We start from the raw sequence: 17,005 nt of genomic DNA, 5'->3' as shown, positions 1-17,005 counted from the left end.
CACAGCCAAACACAGGCTGTCTGAGAGTCAGTACACCCAGATGGATAGATGTACATTTTATAGCAAATATGTTAATGCACATTTTTCATATTTAAGATTTTTCTTAGAAATAAAAGTTTTATGAATAAATGTAAAAAAAAAACATTCAAAATAATCTTGTGTTTAATTTATAAAATAAATATCTCTGTCTGTTTGGGAGCATTTTACATAAGTGCATATTAAAAAAACAAAGTAATTTGATTTTAATAATTCAATTTTTAAATGAGCGCTGGCTTGTGGCAACATTGACGGGACATTAGTTTATCATTGTTCTCAGCGGTGGTTTATTCTTTGAAGTACTGTGACTTTCCTGAGGTTGCACTTTTAGAGATGGTTGTTAATTTCATTCTTTTGAAGCAATTTACTGCTATAAGTAATCCGTTGAAAAGTTTCATCCATTTTTTTTCCCACCAGAGCCATTCAAATCGTCTCTAAAACCAACCAGGATATCCATATCACAAGAGAAAAAGCCCAGGACAGAGATTAATTAGCAAATGCATGACTATTAAATTAAGCATTATATTTAAGGATAGCAATTACGAGAAACTGTTTCATTTCCATAATGAAAACCAACAGGACCCAGTAGGTGAATCAATGGGCATAAATTAAACAGCTTATGCGTTAGACATGCGGTCCATACGGAATAGTTTAGTATAAACATTCATAATCCCCGATCTTTGTAATAAAAACTGAACACGTAAACTGAAAAAGACAAAATAAATTTCTGGTCCCTTTGGTTGAATTGCCTTGCCACTATTTTGAGTTTTTTTTTTCTCTGTGAGCTACATATGTGTGTGACTGATATATGTCTCGTCTCTCTCAGCCTCCTCCTGCCTATTTGCCTTGGCTTTCTTTGGGATGTCACATCTAGCGCGGGGTTTGCCAGCTTCCGTGGTCGGCAACAACCAGTTCGTTATTGTACCTCACCATTTGTTCGTCATAACAAAAAAACTGTTTTGTTTCCTTGTACCCCAAGCACAGATAACACGTAAGCGTTTAGCTAAATGATTATACGCGGAAAGCAATGCAGGCCATTACACCAGAGCCTAGTACAGCCTATTTACCAAAATAACACTTAAGCAGGCCTAAGCTTATAAGTTGTACACTTAATAATAATTTATGGAATGAGGATGTTACGTTTTGGGCAGTGTACGAGTTTTCACAGAACGGAACCCCCCCCCCCCCCGAGCTTTTCTGGGGGAAACTCCGAGTGGCAGCAACAGCATCTGGCAGCGCCGCCGACTTCCTGCTGCCAGACCAGGGCGGTCATGTGACACGACAAAGTTCGGTGTGCGAACTTCTCCGGACTCTCCGCCTTGCCAGCTGCCGGGGATGCGGTGACACTCTGGACCGAAAGTTAGTTGGACCCAGTTCGTCCGGCTCCACTGGAGTCTATTAGCCATCTAGCTATTATTAGGTAGGGCTTCTTAATCGTTATTTTTTGTGACATCGTATATCTTTTAAAGTGTTGTTAAACTGAAGTATGTCAACAAGTAAAAACCGTGATCGGTAACATCTCCTCCTTTGTTGTGATTGTGATGCGGGGTACAAAATGAACATATCCAACGTGTCTAAATTATAACTGAAGAAGGTCCCATTACTGACCGAACACACAAATTCAGTGACCAGGTTTTCGTTTTCCTTTAAATTAAATTTTTTATTTTTTAAGTGTTTGTTTCTTAGGGCAAACTCCGCTGTTAGGTCTGATAAGTTAATCACAGATTTTGGCGCTCATTTATACAGTTTCCGATATTAAGATAAAAAAATTCTCCCATTTCTAATAGAAATCCTCTCTGTCCAGCATGTTGTAATCTCTCACTTGCCAGTTTGTCTTGTTGCGTTTATGTGAATATAGTTATTCATAGTCTAACTCATCCATATTTTGTGTGTTGTCATATTAAGTTTATCCTCCCCTATGTGGTAACCCTTGTAGGGGAATTTGCAAGCAGAAGTGTGACCTCAGCTATGGGGGCTTATGGCACTTTGCAGGAGTGTTTTCACCAAAGCTGATCAGCTCGAGACTTGCTTGTTTATGATGTTAAGTTTTGTGCGGTGCTCAGTCCTTCACCAGTGGGGTTTTTCACTGTGACAGGGCACCTTGTCAGGATGGGGCAGTGATCTCACGGAATACAACCTTGTTATGCTGTCACCTGACCACCAGGAAGGCCAGTCTGGGTGACTGGTTACCATGGCGCGGCTCCTGGGTTCCACTAACCCTGTCCTCAATGAGAGGAGTGATGAAATCACACCACTTTTGGGGAAACAAGAGGACGAAGCAGGTGTGCTGGTCTCTGATTGAGTTGAATTTTTGAGTGTCACTTTTGCTGCATAAAACTAGACTTGTATCTGTCGTGTGCCACAGCGCCCCCACAGTGCTGCTCTGTGCGCTGCACCCTGGCCACCCTGATGTTCTTCGGATTCGCCGTCGTCTATGGGCTACGTGTCAATCTTAGCGTCGCCATGGTTGCCATGGTCAACGGGACCAACTCCCAGCCATCCAGCAACAGCTCCCAAGCACAGGAGTGTCCAACTTCTGGTCCCAGTTTGAATGGCAGCAGTAGCTCCGAGCAGGCGGGAGGGGTGAGGATCCGCTCACGCGAACGCTGATGGATGAGAAAGACAAACTTACAAACTGTGACTCTCTCACAGGCCCCGCAGTATCCCTGGGATTCAACCACACAGGGCTATCTCCTGGGGGCCTTCTTCTTTGGCTACTTGGTGACTCAGATCCCGGGGGGGTATCTAGCCGGGCATCTGGGTGGACGGATCTTCCTGGGCGGAGGGGTGCTGGGCACAGCGGGCCTCACCCTCCTCACTCCGCTGGCGGCTGGACTGGGGGTCCCGTGGCTGTTTGCCCTGCGTGCCCTCGAGGGCTTTGGCGAGGTGAGAAGTCAGGACTAGGTGACCGTGTGCCACAGGTTCAGTTTCACTCTCGTTTCCTTATTTTACAACCGCTTTTTCCACATAAATATCCGTATTGATGCTGTGTGTTTCAGGGTGTGACATTTCCAGCAATGATGGCCATGTGGGCCCGCTGGGCTCCGCCTTTGGAGAGGTCGAGCCTCATCAGCTTCTCGGGAGCGGGGGCCAGCTGTGGGGCCTTTTTGGCGCTGCCCCTCACCGGCTTCATCTGCCACAACCTCGGCTGGCCAGCCGTCTTCTACTGCTGTGGTAATGGATGGCTGTTTTAGGAGGCCCGTCCTGTCTGCCTCACATACACCCCAGCAGACACCTACAGACCTGCTTGCTGTCACACACATAACAATAATAATAATCACTCTGTATTTGCCATTACCTACCCCAGGGGTCTCGAAAATCCAGAATGAGCTTAGCATCCCCTCTAACACACATGTAAGCTCCCCCATGATCATTGTTGTAGATAACTGCATCCAGGATTTATTTACTCTCGCGCTTTCCCTGTAACAAAAACATGCATTCACTGATTTAGTTCACTGTCACGCATTATTCTCACATTCTCCACCAGGGGGCGGTGGCTGTCTATGGGCAGTGTTCTGGTTTTGTCTTGTGACTGATGAGCCTCAGTCTCATCCACGAATCAGCAAGCGAGAGAGAGATTACATCATCAACTCCATTGGGTCACAGGTAATGCAACACCCTGTGTGCTTAAAATAGTGCCTGCCCATATATGACCACTAGATGGCACCTTTTCTACAAAACCGATATACAATGTATACATATGAATGAATGAGTGATTGAATATTATATTTATATAGTGCGTTTAAAGACACCCAAAGTACTCTACAGAAATGGTGGAGAACCACTTCACAGCAGCCATTCTGCACCAGTACGATCACCACACATAGGTTAAGGTGGTGCAGGGGTAGGAGAAGATTCACCACTTAGATATAGGGGATGATTAGGAGGCAAGACTTGAATGGGCCACAGTGGGCAATTTTAGCCAAGACATCGGGCCACCACTGCTATTCTTTCAAAAGATGCCCAGGAATGTTTTATGACCTCAGAGAGTAAGGACCTCGGTTTTACATCTCATCCGAAGGACAGAACCATTTTTACAGCACAGTGTCCCCGTCACTGCATGGGTGCACTGCGATCCACGCAGTGTCCCCATGCCGACTACAGGAGGGTCAAACCCGCCGGCCACCCCTATACGTGTGTACATCACTGACCAAAAAAATGGCCTAAGCTTATTGTTGTGCAATTTGGCTTTAGCTCATTTTTTTCCCAGGAATGTATATATATGAAAATATTTCAGTATGGTGTATATAATAAAAAACCTCTGCTCACCCACCGCAGGGAAGTGCCCATGGCTGGATGGTGCCAGTCCTGCCCATGCTGCTCTCTGTGCCCCTGTGGGCAATCATCATCTCCCAGATGTGTGGCAACTGGAGCTACTATACCCTGCTGACCTCGTTGCCCATCTACATGGACAATGTGCTTCACTTTAACCTCCAGCAGGTAATGGGGATTCCGGCCGAGGAGGCAGCTGGGAGGTATGAGTGATGGGGGACAGGTGGAGGTGTAAGCGATGGAGGATAGGTGGAGGTATGAGTGATGGTGGACAGGTGGAGGTATGAGCGATGGAGGACAGGTGGAGGTATGAGCGATGGAGGTCAGGTGGAGGTGTAAGCGATGGAGGATAGGTGGAGGTATGAGTGATGGTGAACAGGTGGAGGTATGAGTGATGGTGGACAGGTGGAGGTATTGGCAATGGGGGACAGGTGGAGGTATTGGCAATGGGGGACAGGTGGAGGTATGAGCGCTGGTTGACAGGTGGAGGTAATGCCGATTTCTGACAGGTGGAAGTGTGAGTGATGGTTGACAGGTGGAATGTTGACATGTTCCTGTGCACATTCACCTCACACGCCCTTAGATTTTTTACCAGACTGGAATGCGCTTTTCAGTTTATTGCATGATTCAGCAAGGTTTGGTTAACATTACCTGTTTAACTGCTTCTCTAACTCCCACCCACACATGTAACGGCCTGCGTCTTCAGAACAGCTTCCTGTCGGCCTTACCCTACCTGGGTGGTGGGCTGTTTTCGATGCTGTCTGGTGTCATGGCAGACAAGCTGCTGGAGAGAAAACTCCTAAGCATCACGGCAGTCCGAAAGATCTTCACCCTCACAGGCAAGCAGGGATACAAGGGATCTGGGCCTGGGAGGGACGACTGAGGCTCAGTTAATTGTCAAATGTTATAAAAAGGAATACAGTGAATTCTTAATGGCTGGCAAATGAAGAATACAAATGCGAAAAGAACAAGATTGTGCTACGGAAATGGTGCTAAATGAATCGTGAGGGCTGGTAAGGCCAAAGACAAAGGCAAGTGAAGAAGGAAAACAGAAACTGACCCAATTCTAGTTAATGAGATTAGGTAGGTAGGTAGGCAGGTGGGTGGATGGATGGATGGATGGATGGATGGAGCATATCAAAAAGGGCAACTAAAATGCTTAAATGCTAAAACACAGAACATGGTCTAAAGAGTGAGGCATCACTATGAAAGTATGGTGCTCAGTACGTACACCCAGATAACCTGAAACAGAACTCGGTCTAAGCATCAAGAGCGACAACAACAGCAATAATAATAACAATAATAATGACCATAATAACAGCAATGTCGGTCTAGTTCAGCGTGTCATGCCGGTACTGTTCCCCGCTCAGGCCTCCTCTTGCCGGCTGCCTTCCTGGCTGCCATGGGCTTTGTGGGATGCAGCCAGTCGCTGGCCGTCATCTTCCTCACAGTCTCCTCCACCATCGGAGGCATCAGCGCTGCTGGAGTCTTCATTAACCAGATTGACATTGCGCCTCGGTATGTCCTGCTTGAGGCACCCCCCCCACAGACCACAGTCTGGTCGCACACATCATCATTCTAGTATTTGTATGAAACAATGGCGTCACCTGGCCACCAGTTCCTTCACCATGGGCTAAGGGACTGACCGGGGGGGGGGGGGTATTCCATGAAAGTATCTAAAGAAAGCCAGACTTTCCTTTAATCCTGCTTCATGGAATCCCCTCTGGGTTAGTGCAGTGGGCACCTAGTTTGAGCATCCTCTCTCTTAGGTATGCAGGCATGTTGCTGGGAATCACCAACACGTTCGGGACCATCCCTGGGGTGGTCGCGCCCATCGCTGTGGGTTACTTCACCAAAGATGTAAGTGCTGACATCATGACCATCAAAGTGTTTGTAAACAGTTCATTTTTATTTGATTCCAGCCAAATTGATACTTTTTTATGCATTTATGTCATTAATTAGCAAATATATGGAAATAACATATAAAAATTGAATCAATATTATTTCAAAATTAAAATTATTTACAAGCTATTGTTGGTATGGCTGGTTCCACTGGCTGCTATTTGGGTGAGGTTGTGTTGTATTTTATCAAATATAATGGGTCTTATTTTAACAAATCAGCTACATTTTTGAGTTGTCTGCCAATCAGGGCTGAGACATTAAATGTTCACCACTTGATATATTTGTCCATAGGGAGGCCCTGCAGTGCATTCCCTGAAATAGCTAAAAGACTTTTAGCAGGTTGTTTACTTTGCTTAGATGTAGATTAATCAGTAATGAAGCCATTGCACTTTCCTTTTCTCTAGTCACAGCACCTCCTACTGGGCTGGAGGAACGTCTTCCTTGTGTCAGCCGGAGTGAGCGCTGCAGGTGCCCTCATCTTTACCATTTTTGGCAGCGGGAAGGTCCAGCGCTGGGCACTCAGTGACGATGACGATGGGGCTGAGGGCAGCGGGAGGGCAGGGTGACGCGTGTTAATCTGTAACTCCCAAGCCAAACCACCAGGCACTTCCTGTTACACTGTCTTAGAACAATGGTGCTATAAACATCCTGACCATGGTAATTGATTGAGGAAGAAAAAAACCAAAGCTGTACAGCCAGATACGTCTGAAGTTCCTACAAATACCATTGAAGATTTTAACATTGTTTGATTTCTCATGATTCATAGGAAATTAAAACTTATAATAGTTATATTAATAATGGGCTCCCCCACTGGTACTTCCCACTTTGTCAAAGTGGGTTCCAATCCTAGTTATTTCACATTGGCTGCGTGTGGCCTGCAGTCTTTCAGCTATCACAGCCCAGCCAATCCCGCTCAATGCTATCCTGTAAATGCCTCGCAACTTCATTTGCTTCACCCAGTTTTGATTTCTTGGCGAAATTCTCATCAGAATCATGTTTACATTTCGGATCAAATATTCAAAGATAATTTCACATTTACGATATACGTCTAGAATTTTCTTCCTGTGATGTTTACAATAATTTTTAAACACTTTCAGAATGTCTTTTGCTGCAGAAATAGAAAATATGAACAGATATTTCATTATGCAGTCTTATTGTAGGGGTATATGGCAGATTCATAGCTGATGTTCAAAATTGCAATGTCCATCATTCCAGTGATTACTCAGGGATTTGATAGCTGTTAAGCCATTTCCCATCTATCTGATATATGATGCTTTATGTTACGGAAGGGAATCAAATGCACTTTTTATGTTGCCTCCACATGTAACCTCACTTACATAACGCTTAATGGCATCTGCCGGTGTGTTACATCTAACACACACATTCAGCCATTGTTGGGAAACATGAATCTAACTACACATGTGCTGTTCTTTGCCCTGATTGAACTGGGTAGCTGGTGGGTAATGAACTGAGTTTATTAACAGCAGTTCAGACCCCAAATGTAAACAAGTGAGGGCACTGCCACTCTGCACCTGAATAAAAGAATCCATCTATTCTAAGACCCACTTATCCTGGTCAGGATGGCTTGTGACCTACACCAAATTGTACCAATAATAATAGCTTATGTTTTTTGTGAAGGATGTCTTTGTTATTTCATATAAAATAACAAAGGGATGAAATGTTATACATATGTACTAGTGGCCAATGCAAAAGCCAATTCTTGTGATCCGCGAGTGTATTATTTTGTCATCAGAAAAATTGCACTTTAAAATGAAACAATTATCACCCATTGAGGGAAAAACATTTTCTATCTATATTTTTTATTACATTCAGTTATCTATGTCAATATTTTTTCGTTTGGTAGTTAAGGACTGCTGTTCATTTACATTGGGAATGTTTAGATATTCTGTGTGTCATAGGTAACAACAGTTATTGTGTTATTAAATCTTTGTTTAAATGTGTGTATTTATTGAGAAATAAACGACATAATTATTAAGTCGATATATGAGTCACTATAAAATTTAACTTATTTAACTTTAAATTATAATAAGGAGTCTCCGCCAGGGGGCGCCCAAACGAGCGCTCTTCAGTATAGGCCCTTGCGCCACGAATCTCAGGCTTGCATCAGATTGTATCCATGACCCGGATGCGCAATTCTGGTGGCCGAAGTACATCCTGTTCAGCGCACCAAAGTTTTGCCGAGTTTGACGAGCCACAAAAGCTACGAAATTTAGTACAATGTGCTGAATTATAGTAACTAAATTATCCGGATGTTTTGCGTGTTCTGATTCAAATTATTAGCACAGTCATAAATATAAAGATTATTGTAAAAAATAAAAAGAACGAAAAACGGGAGCGCTTATTTTATGCATTACGGGCTACAAAAATGCATTTTGTTTTACTCCCCTAGAGAGATGCCGGGTTCTGCTCAAACTGCGCCTTGAATGTGGCTGAAGCCCAGAGTAACAGCTTTACTGTGCGTTACAGCCGCCCCTGTCCGCAAAGCTGCCTGGTTTTATCTTGTAACAGAACTAGGACTGTTTTCGCGTCTGTTCATTGCCAGCTTCTCCGTTATAGGTGTTTTTTCAGTGTGCTTAAAATGTATCAAATTAAGCAACTCACCGTCCTCACAATGGTAACCTCAAATAGCAAAGAATTTATTCATTTATTTATAATGACCACATACACTCATGGTGGCGGAAAAGTTGATTACCGGATTCTTTCTCTGTAATTATATTGTTTCAAAACCCTCCGGACATAGTTTAAATGTGCTCAAAGTAGGTTAAAAAAAATACTAAAATGTACGTAAAATGGATGCGTAGATACCCTAGATTAATATATTGATGACACATGGTCGCCTGAGCTGTATTCCTTCCCTGGAATATAGGACATATTTTTTTAATAGTAAGTGTATTGTCACCATGGCTGCAGAAATAAAGCTGACCACACCCTCAAACCTCAAAGAATGTACGTGAGATACTTACTGAAGCATGAATGTATCTGACTAGTCTGTCTAGTTTTTAATTGCTGAATATTTTTATCATTTACGAAAGAAATACAGATGATATGCGTTGAAAAGACAACCGACTAAAGGACAAGATTCTCCATCTCCCATGTGTAGCACTTATTACTTGCCGTTGTGCTTTCGTGAAACCGGTTTTTTAAAGCCACACCTCACAAATAACTTACTCGTTTGAAACCATAAGTGTATCGGTCCCCAAATTGCCTGACCCAAAAAGTGACTGTAGCGTATAGCGTGAAGATTTGGACGTGAGTTTCTTAATTTCGTAATGAAAAAGAGGACGAGTCTTGATTTTAGTAACAGAACCGGTACAAAAAAACGATCAAAGAAACGTCATTCATGGGTGTACTGCTCTTAAAAATAGACATAAAAGGATTAACCTGTTTATTAATTGTTTTATAGCATTTAAAGGGAAACTTCAAGTATCAATAAGATGGAAGAAGACTATCCTATATACATTTTTCCCCACACTTAGGCACTGGGCTCAGCTAGGTAATCGGAGCAGCCCTATTCATAGGTAACAATGAAATCATCTTCTGTCGCGTGTGTCTTTTAAAATGAACCCCTAAGCAGCTTTCATATGTAATGGTTTTTTATCCTGAAAGGGTCTTGGATATGCAGTCACCAGCAAGTTACTGTTATGTGATACACAGAACATCATAAAACCGCTGCTTTTTAATTAAATTAATCTCCAGGCAAATTCATCAACTTTAAAAGCAACAACAGCTAAATTAAGTTTAGCAGACTTGTTACATTTGATACTTGGTGTATGCAAATGTGAATTTTATTTAAACATCCACAGGTTTTAAGATTCTTTGGTCAGGTGAGTGTTTAGACATGCAGCTATCAGAGAGACCTAAAAAGATTAGTGACTCCCTCCTTGGTTAAGTCTTATCTCCTCCAGCCAGTTAACCCCCCAGAAGTGACTGCTAAAGTGTGAGTGTGAAGTCCAGGTGCCGCACCCCACCCCATCTGCAAATTTTACAGAGGGGGGCACCCCCCTGCTGTGAGACCCCTCCTCCACCCCTGGCTGCTGAGATCTGAGTTGAGAGCAGTGCCACTGCAAAACCTTCTGGTGATGTTTTAGATAGGTGTGCAAGAGCCTTCGTCGGACGTGTCAGAAGTACTGATTAAAGTTTCTGTGTGTGTGTGTGTGTGTGCGTGTGTGTGTGTGTGTGTGTGTGTGTGTGTGTGCGTGAGATCCAGAGGAACAATTGATGAAATGGATGGACAGCTGATGCTACAGCGTTCCTCAGCTCCCAGCTATCGGCCCCCAGCTGTCGCCCCCTCCCTTCATTTCCTTCATCCAGAGTCAGTCTCCTAACCTTGTAGAACGCTGTCACCCTTTAGAGGTGCTTGTCAGCTGCCACCATTATCTTCAGTTAAAGCACTCTGAAATAAACCAGTGCAAGAATAACCACTTCGTTGAAATAATGACTATGGGCATGTTTCATTAAAACACAGGGAGGCACACAGGGTGCCCGTCGCTCACTCCGCTCCAGCTAATTCTGGGTCCTTGCCTCCTCCTGCGTATCCCTGCCACAATTGCTGTCTTGTAGCTGCTCCTGCCCCCGCGTTCTGCCTCCTTATCTTCACTATAACTTATCTGTGTTTAGTGGCCAGTGTGTCCAGCCCAAATTGGTCATTTACCTATTGTTACCCCCACTTGTTAAAATTACTTATTATTCAAATAATAGATAGGTTAAGATAGGTTAAACACCCCAGGGCTGAATTGCATAGGGTCAGTACAGCCAGCAGTCACTGAGAAACACCACTGCTGACGTGTCAGGCGGCTGATAGCCGACCCTGTAAGAGGTGACCGTAAACCCGCTACAGTCTTGCTTGTCACAGCTCTGTAAACATTTTTTTTTTCCATAGCTTTGGTTCATTCATCTGAAAAATCGTAAATTGTCAATATCTGCAGACAAACCTTCTTTGCCGTATGTCAAGCTTTTCTGGATGTAAAATTTCTTTAGAATAATATCTTATTCAGGTTTGACCTTAGAGAGGTACTGATGGGTTTTACAATTCTCCCCAACTCATTCTGATTGATCTTCTGTCCTTCCTGGCTGAGCTGACAATAAAACATCAAGCGCGGATGTGCTTATTTTCCTACTTTTCAACTACAAAAAAGTATTTCATAATCGAAAACTGAGAGTAAATCACGATAAAGTGTAAGTGATGTATTATTGAGTCTAGGAAATTCCACCACTGGAAGGTTCTCGCCTTGACTCTTTTTAGAACATCGCCTCTCTTCTTTCTAGGTGGCCTGTTGTCTTTCTCTGTCTCTCTTGATTGGCCCCTTGTATTGTTCCGTTCGGTTACTGAAAACTCTTCTGTGAATTTCCCCTAAGCATGGTGCTATTTCTCTAGCTCTGTCTCGACTGTGATTGAGCACCACAGCTGATGGCTGTGTCTGCCATATGCACTGGGGCAGAGAGAGAGAGAGAGAGAGTGGGCAGACTGGAGAGAGAGAGACAGCCAGCTGACAGAGTTGGGTGCCTACCCTGCAACGAGCATGGCCACTGAGCACCTGACCTTTGACCCAAGAACCCAATGAGCAACCTCCAAAGATAAACTGAGGTACAAAGACAGAAGCACACAATTAGATCAAAACAGCTTCATTATACTGTCAAATATAACAGAGGCTACACAAGAGAACATCCGATACCTGACGCACGGTGTCGTACACCGAGCTCAAACGTCGTTTTTGTTGGTCATAATTTCTAAGACAAATACTAAGACATATAAACATAAGATAGACGTGACATTTTAAGATGTGACATCAAGACAGAATGACACATCTAACCGCCTGCTTGGTAGGGTTGGCGCATTTAAATGCTATGACCAAAATGGATGCTAAATGCTATATAAAAAAATGGTTGGATGTCAATATTGCTCCCTCACAATGGTTCCCAGTTCATAGTAATAAACATTCCACATACTTATTGATTCCAAGGGGACTTTTGACTGTGATTGTAATGTGGATGATGATACTGGAAACTCCCAAGAATTCAGATATAGTGCATGGAAATATACAGAAAGGCGATCGTGAGTAAGAAATAAAACCAGCAGTTACAACGTGGATAGTAACTGGGCGAAGTACCCTCACCGGGCCAGTCTGATAGCTCACTTTCAATTTGAAAGGATTCAGAGATGAGCGCTGATCACCCTGAATTTCCGAAACAATAAGCAGGCATCTGCCTCGTCTGGCCGCCATTTGCCATGTAAACACTTTGGAGCAGAATGCAAGTTTGTCATGCCGATTGGCCATTATGCATTTCAGGGGGCAAGGAGGCCATATATTGAAATGTTATCACTCTCACAGAGCTTGTATTTCTTCATTTAAAACTAAACAAAGACTAAGGAGATTCCAGCGCTATTTACCATAAGAGGTGCTATTTCCTGAGGGTAGGAGACATTCAGCAAAAGCCTGATTTAACTTTGGCATTCAGATTAAGAAGTTGATAGAGATTGGCAGTGAAGTGTACATACATTTGTGAATGACTTCAAATATTCCACAAGGCTGGGCCCATAAATCTCAGTTTTTGAGCAACTCTTTGAGAATATGGCCACTCTAGTGACTAGTTAAGCCGGTATTTATGTGTGAGTCACGCCAAATTCAGGTCTTCCTGTGAATGAGACAGGCAGAGGCCGACACGGGAATCTGTGTTAAGAACACGGTGTTAGCTGGAGGAAATGTGAGAGTGAATGTTTAAGTTTCATTTAACGATGTTCCCTGTAACCTCAATTTCAGTAGAGGTAACCCATTTAAAACAAATGCACGTTTTCATCTCTCCTTGTAAAAAAATATTTATGTATATAATTTTTTTTTTCAAGTATAGGTCTATATATCCATTAAGCACAAGAAGGATTTATGAGAAACGTTTACTTTTCACATAACACATATGTGTTATAATACGTGGGAAAGGGAGTCACAGCGGAATTTGACCCCAATCCTGGTTGTATTACCAGTTGGAACAACGCCCACATTCCATGTGTAACTTCACGTTTTAAAAAGCCCTCATATACATTTAAATTGGAGAATAAACCTTGCCAACTTACGCACTGAGGTCCGAAAACGGACATATGGTCTTTCTAAAACATTATAAAGCAAATGCAACTAGTAATAGGCGATATAAAAAAGTTGTGCAGCGCAGAGAGCTAGCGATGACGTCGACGGACAGGCGGGGAGTTTTTCGCGGAATTCCGTGTGATTTGCGGGCTGAATTGGGAGGGCGAGAGGAAGCGGGGGGTGCAGCCCCGTCTAGCCGCCTCCCCGTCTATAAAACCTCCGACACAGACTTCTGTTCCTCCTCTTTCTGTTACCTGGCTAGGGGTAGTGGCTGTGGTCGAGTGATCGTATAACCCTGGTAAGTATAGTGGTTAATATCTTCTGAAGTTTCTCCCAAATACTTAATTTAATATTTGTTACATGTAGTTTACTTCATTAACTTTTTGTTTGTCTTTTTGTATTATAGTTTATTTTCTTGTGAACTTTTTTTTTAGAAAAAACTTTGAGTTACCTGAATCTTTTTTTTGTAATCCAGGTTGTTGTTTTTAAAGATGTGTTTTCGATCATTTTTGAAGAATAGTGTATATTTTGTCCGCTTTCATACGGATGGGGGCGGGCTGCCGGGTACGAACAAAGAACGTTGCCAGGAAAAGCAGGGTCCTAGGCCAGAGCAAGCGGGGCTGTATCTTTCTCCTGTAAAAGTGGAGTCTGGCAGCCAGACCACCTTCGGGATGGTTAATCCTGGCATTTTCGGAATCTCGTAACTTAATACGACGCTGCCTTAAGTAACACGTGTCGTACGGTCCGGGCCCGGCTTGAAAGGCCGAGGGCGGTGGATGGTCGTGGTTTTGTCATCCGATGTTCACATTGCAAATGATAGTTAAATATTACTGTATATGTACTCAGTAGTGCGTTTTCTTTTTTATTTTAGAAACGTAACTAATCAACAATGGGAAAGGAAAAGACCCACATCAACATCGTGGTTATCGGCCATGTCGACTCTGGCAAGTCCACCACGACCGGCCATCTGATCTACAAGTGCGGAGGCATCGACAAGAGAACCATCGAGAAATTCGAGAAGGAGGCTGCTGAGGTGTGTTGCGCGTCGGCTTTTCACGTCTCAAACTTTTCACTTTTAAACGTGGTCCGCAATTCAAGATGGCGGCCGAAGCGTGCGTGCTGGGCCCGAACAAGCCGGGCGGGTGGGGGCGGCGCATGCGCAGACGTGAAGGCGATGACGCTGCACTTTGTCGGCGCACGTACCCCCATGACTCACGAAGTCTTATAAACGGAATATTTCTGTATTTATAGCGTAGTGGTACAGTTGACTAGTGTGTAATTTTGGATTGAGGCATGGCAGCATTTTCATTGCATTAAGCAATGATTTCGAACCCTGTTGCTGTTACCCTTACATGGCTGGAATGTCAGAATGGTGTGATAGGGTTGCTAACTGACTTTGATCTCATCTCACAGTGAATTTGTATTATGCGGTTATGGAAATTGACGAGTCTAAATACTGTTGCATACACGTAAATGTGTGCAGACTTTCCTCATGCCAGCTAACTGATCAGAGTTGGTGACACTTGAGATGCTGTGTTTATTTGAAAGCATAGAAAGGAATATGACCCATCAGCCAGTTTGACACGCATGTGTTTACTTTTCAGATGGGCAAAGGCTCCTTCAAGTACGCCTGGGTGCTGGACAAGCTGAAGGCCGAGCGTGAGCGTGGTATCACCATCGACATCTCCCTCTGGAAGTTTGAGACCAGCAAGTACTACGTCACCATCATCGATGCCCCTGGACACAGGGACTTCATCAAGAACATGATCACTGGCACCTCGCAGGTAAAGACTTGGCAGCCGAATGGCTGGAATTCCGAGCTTGGCATTTTCCTCGCCCCCCCCCGATGCTGATGATGCCTGCCCCCACAGGCTGACTGCGCTGTGCTGATCGTGGCTGGTGGTGTGGGCGAGTTCGAGGCTGGTATCTCCAAGAATGGACAGACCCGTGAACATGCCCTCCTGGCCTTCACCCTGGGAGTGAAGCAGCTCATCGTGGGAGTCAACAAGATGGACTCCACTGAGCCCCCCTACAGCCAGAAGCGTTTCGAGGAAATCACCAAGGAAGTCAGCACCTACATCAAGAAGATCGGCTACAACCCTGCCACCGTTGCCTTCGTGCCCATCTCTGGCTGGCACGGTGACAACATGCTTGAGCCCAGCAGCAATGTGAGTAGGCGGCACCCAGGCACAGGGAATCTTGTTGCTGCATTTTACACATGGACTAATTTTGCACGTTTTCATTGACCTCTTCCTGTGTATAGATGCCCTGGTTCAAGGGATGGAAGGTGGAGCGCAAGGAGGGGAATGCCAGTGGTGTCACCCTTCTGGAGGCTCTGGACTCCATCCTGCCTCCCTCCCGTCCCACTGAGAAGGCCCTGCGTCTCCCCCTGCAGGATGTCTACAAGATTGGCGGTATGTATCATTTGAATACTCTACTTGCGTGAGTGATGTGGAAAGTGCATGAGTATCTAAGTGCTGTTCCCTCGACAGGTATCGGAACTGTGCCCGTGGGCCGTGTGGAGACTGGCACCCTCAAGGCCGGTATGGTGGTGACCTTTGCCCCCGCCAACGTGACCACTGAGGTGAAGTCTGTGGAGATGCACCACGAGACCCTGGTCGAGGCCCTGCCTGGAGACAATGTGGGTTTCAACGTCAAGAACGTGTCTGTGAAGGACATCCGTCGTGGTAATGTGGCTGGCGACAGCAAGAATGACCCCCCTCAGGAGGCTGGATCCTTCACTGCTCAGGTGAGATCCTGGTCTGTGCCTCTTCACTGTGATGGTGATGGTCTTGCAATGCATGGAGTAATATTTTTGCTTTTCTCTTAAAGGTCATCATCCTGAACCACCCTGGTCAGATCAATGCTGGATATGCCCCCGTGCTGGACTGCCACACTGCCCACATTGCCTGCAAGTTCAGTGAGCTCAAGGAGAAGATCGATCGTCGTTCTGGCAAAAAGCTGGAGGACAATCCCAAGAGCCTGAAGTCTGGTGATGCTGCCATCGTTGAGATGGTCCCTGGAAAGCCCATGTGTGTGGAGAGCTTCTCCGAATACCCTCCTCTGGGTGAGTTGCTTCAGGATGCCCTGGTACCCTCCATCCTGTGGACTACTTGGTTGGGTTGACGTTAAGTGGTGTGGCTTGTGGGTAACTGACGGATGTTGCTTGCAGGTCGCTTCGCTGTGCGTGACATGAGGCAGACGGTGGCCGTCGGGGTGATCAAGGCCGTCGACAAGAAGGCCTCCTCCGGTGGCAAGGTGACCAAATCCGCACAGAAGGCCGCCAAGACGAAGTGAACTCTCCTTCCCAAGGCTGTCCCTCCAGCCCTGGGGTCTGCAGTGCCCCACCCTGCAGTATCTCAGAACCTGAGCTCTATCCTAAAGGACTGGCTAATGCTGATCAAAACCCATCGCAAAAGTTTTCGCAGGAAAAGAATCTAAATGGGATACATCTTGTGGCAGTGTCAACTTAAAAGTGACAGTGCATCTGTTAAATTTGAGTTGCTATGGTTTTTAAAAGCTGCACCTGTTGCCACAGTTTTGAATTGGAAGGAAGCTGCTGATAACTAATAAAGGTGAATTTCATGACTAATCAAATCTCTGCCTTGTCCGAATTACTTGCTGTTTCATAGTATTGCGTTCCTGCTATGCTGCCTTGCTAATCCTTACATGTAGCCCACGTGTCTGCTGGTGGCTGT

At 44.7% G+C, this 17,005-nt stretch overlaps 2 protein-coding genes across 3 annotated transcripts; both read left to right on the top strand.

The window, feature by feature from the left end:
* Positions 1-1,227: 1,227 nt before the first annotated feature.
* Positions 1,228-8,211, top strand: si:ch1073-513e17.1 (sialin). Of its 2 annotated transcripts, none has more exons than XM_048994080.1 (11): positions 1,228-1,395; positions 2,132-2,318; positions 2,402-2,619; positions 2,689-2,922; positions 3,036-3,210; positions 3,524-3,642; positions 4,315-4,476; positions 5,015-5,147; positions 5,679-5,826; positions 6,078-6,168; positions 6,615-8,211. In XM_048994080.1, the coding sequence occupies exons 2-11, from the start codon at positions 2,228-2,230 to the stop codon at positions 6,774-6,776; spliced, it is 1,533 nt and encodes a 510-aa protein (XP_048850037.1). In that variant the 5' UTR covers positions 1,228-1,395; positions 2,132-2,227; the 3' UTR covers positions 6,777-8,211. The 2 variants fall into 2 exon arrangements, with proteins under 2 accessions (XP_048850037.1, XP_048850036.1); XM_048994079.1 differs by having other exon boundaries at positions 1,228-1,456.
* Positions 8,212-13,445: 5,234 nt separating this feature from the next.
* On the top strand, positions 13,446-16,904 carry LOC125719419 (elongation factor 1-alpha, somatic form-like). Its single transcript, XM_048994167.1, has 8 exons — positions 13,446-13,605; positions 14,179-14,340; positions 14,912-15,091; positions 15,179-15,475; positions 15,571-15,721; positions 15,800-16,056; positions 16,140-16,374; positions 16,480-16,904. The coding sequence occupies exons 2-8, from the start codon at positions 14,197-14,199 to the stop codon at positions 16,602-16,604; spliced, it is 1,389 nt and encodes a 462-aa protein (XP_048850124.1). The 5' UTR covers positions 13,446-13,605; positions 14,179-14,196; the 3' UTR covers positions 16,605-16,904.
* Positions 16,905-17,005: the final 101 nt, after the last annotated feature.

Source organism: Brienomyrus brachyistius, chromosome 23, assembly GCF_023856365.1.
Source record: "Brienomyrus brachyistius isolate T26 chromosome 23, BBRACH_0.4, whole genome shotgun sequence".
In the NCBI taxonomy this organism is placed as follows: domain Eukaryota; kingdom Metazoa; phylum Chordata; class Actinopteri; order Osteoglossiformes; family Mormyridae; genus Brienomyrus; species Brienomyrus brachyistius.
The sequence above is the reverse complement of the archived record's forward strand: the minus strand, read 5'-3'. Positions and strand labels throughout refer to the sequence as shown.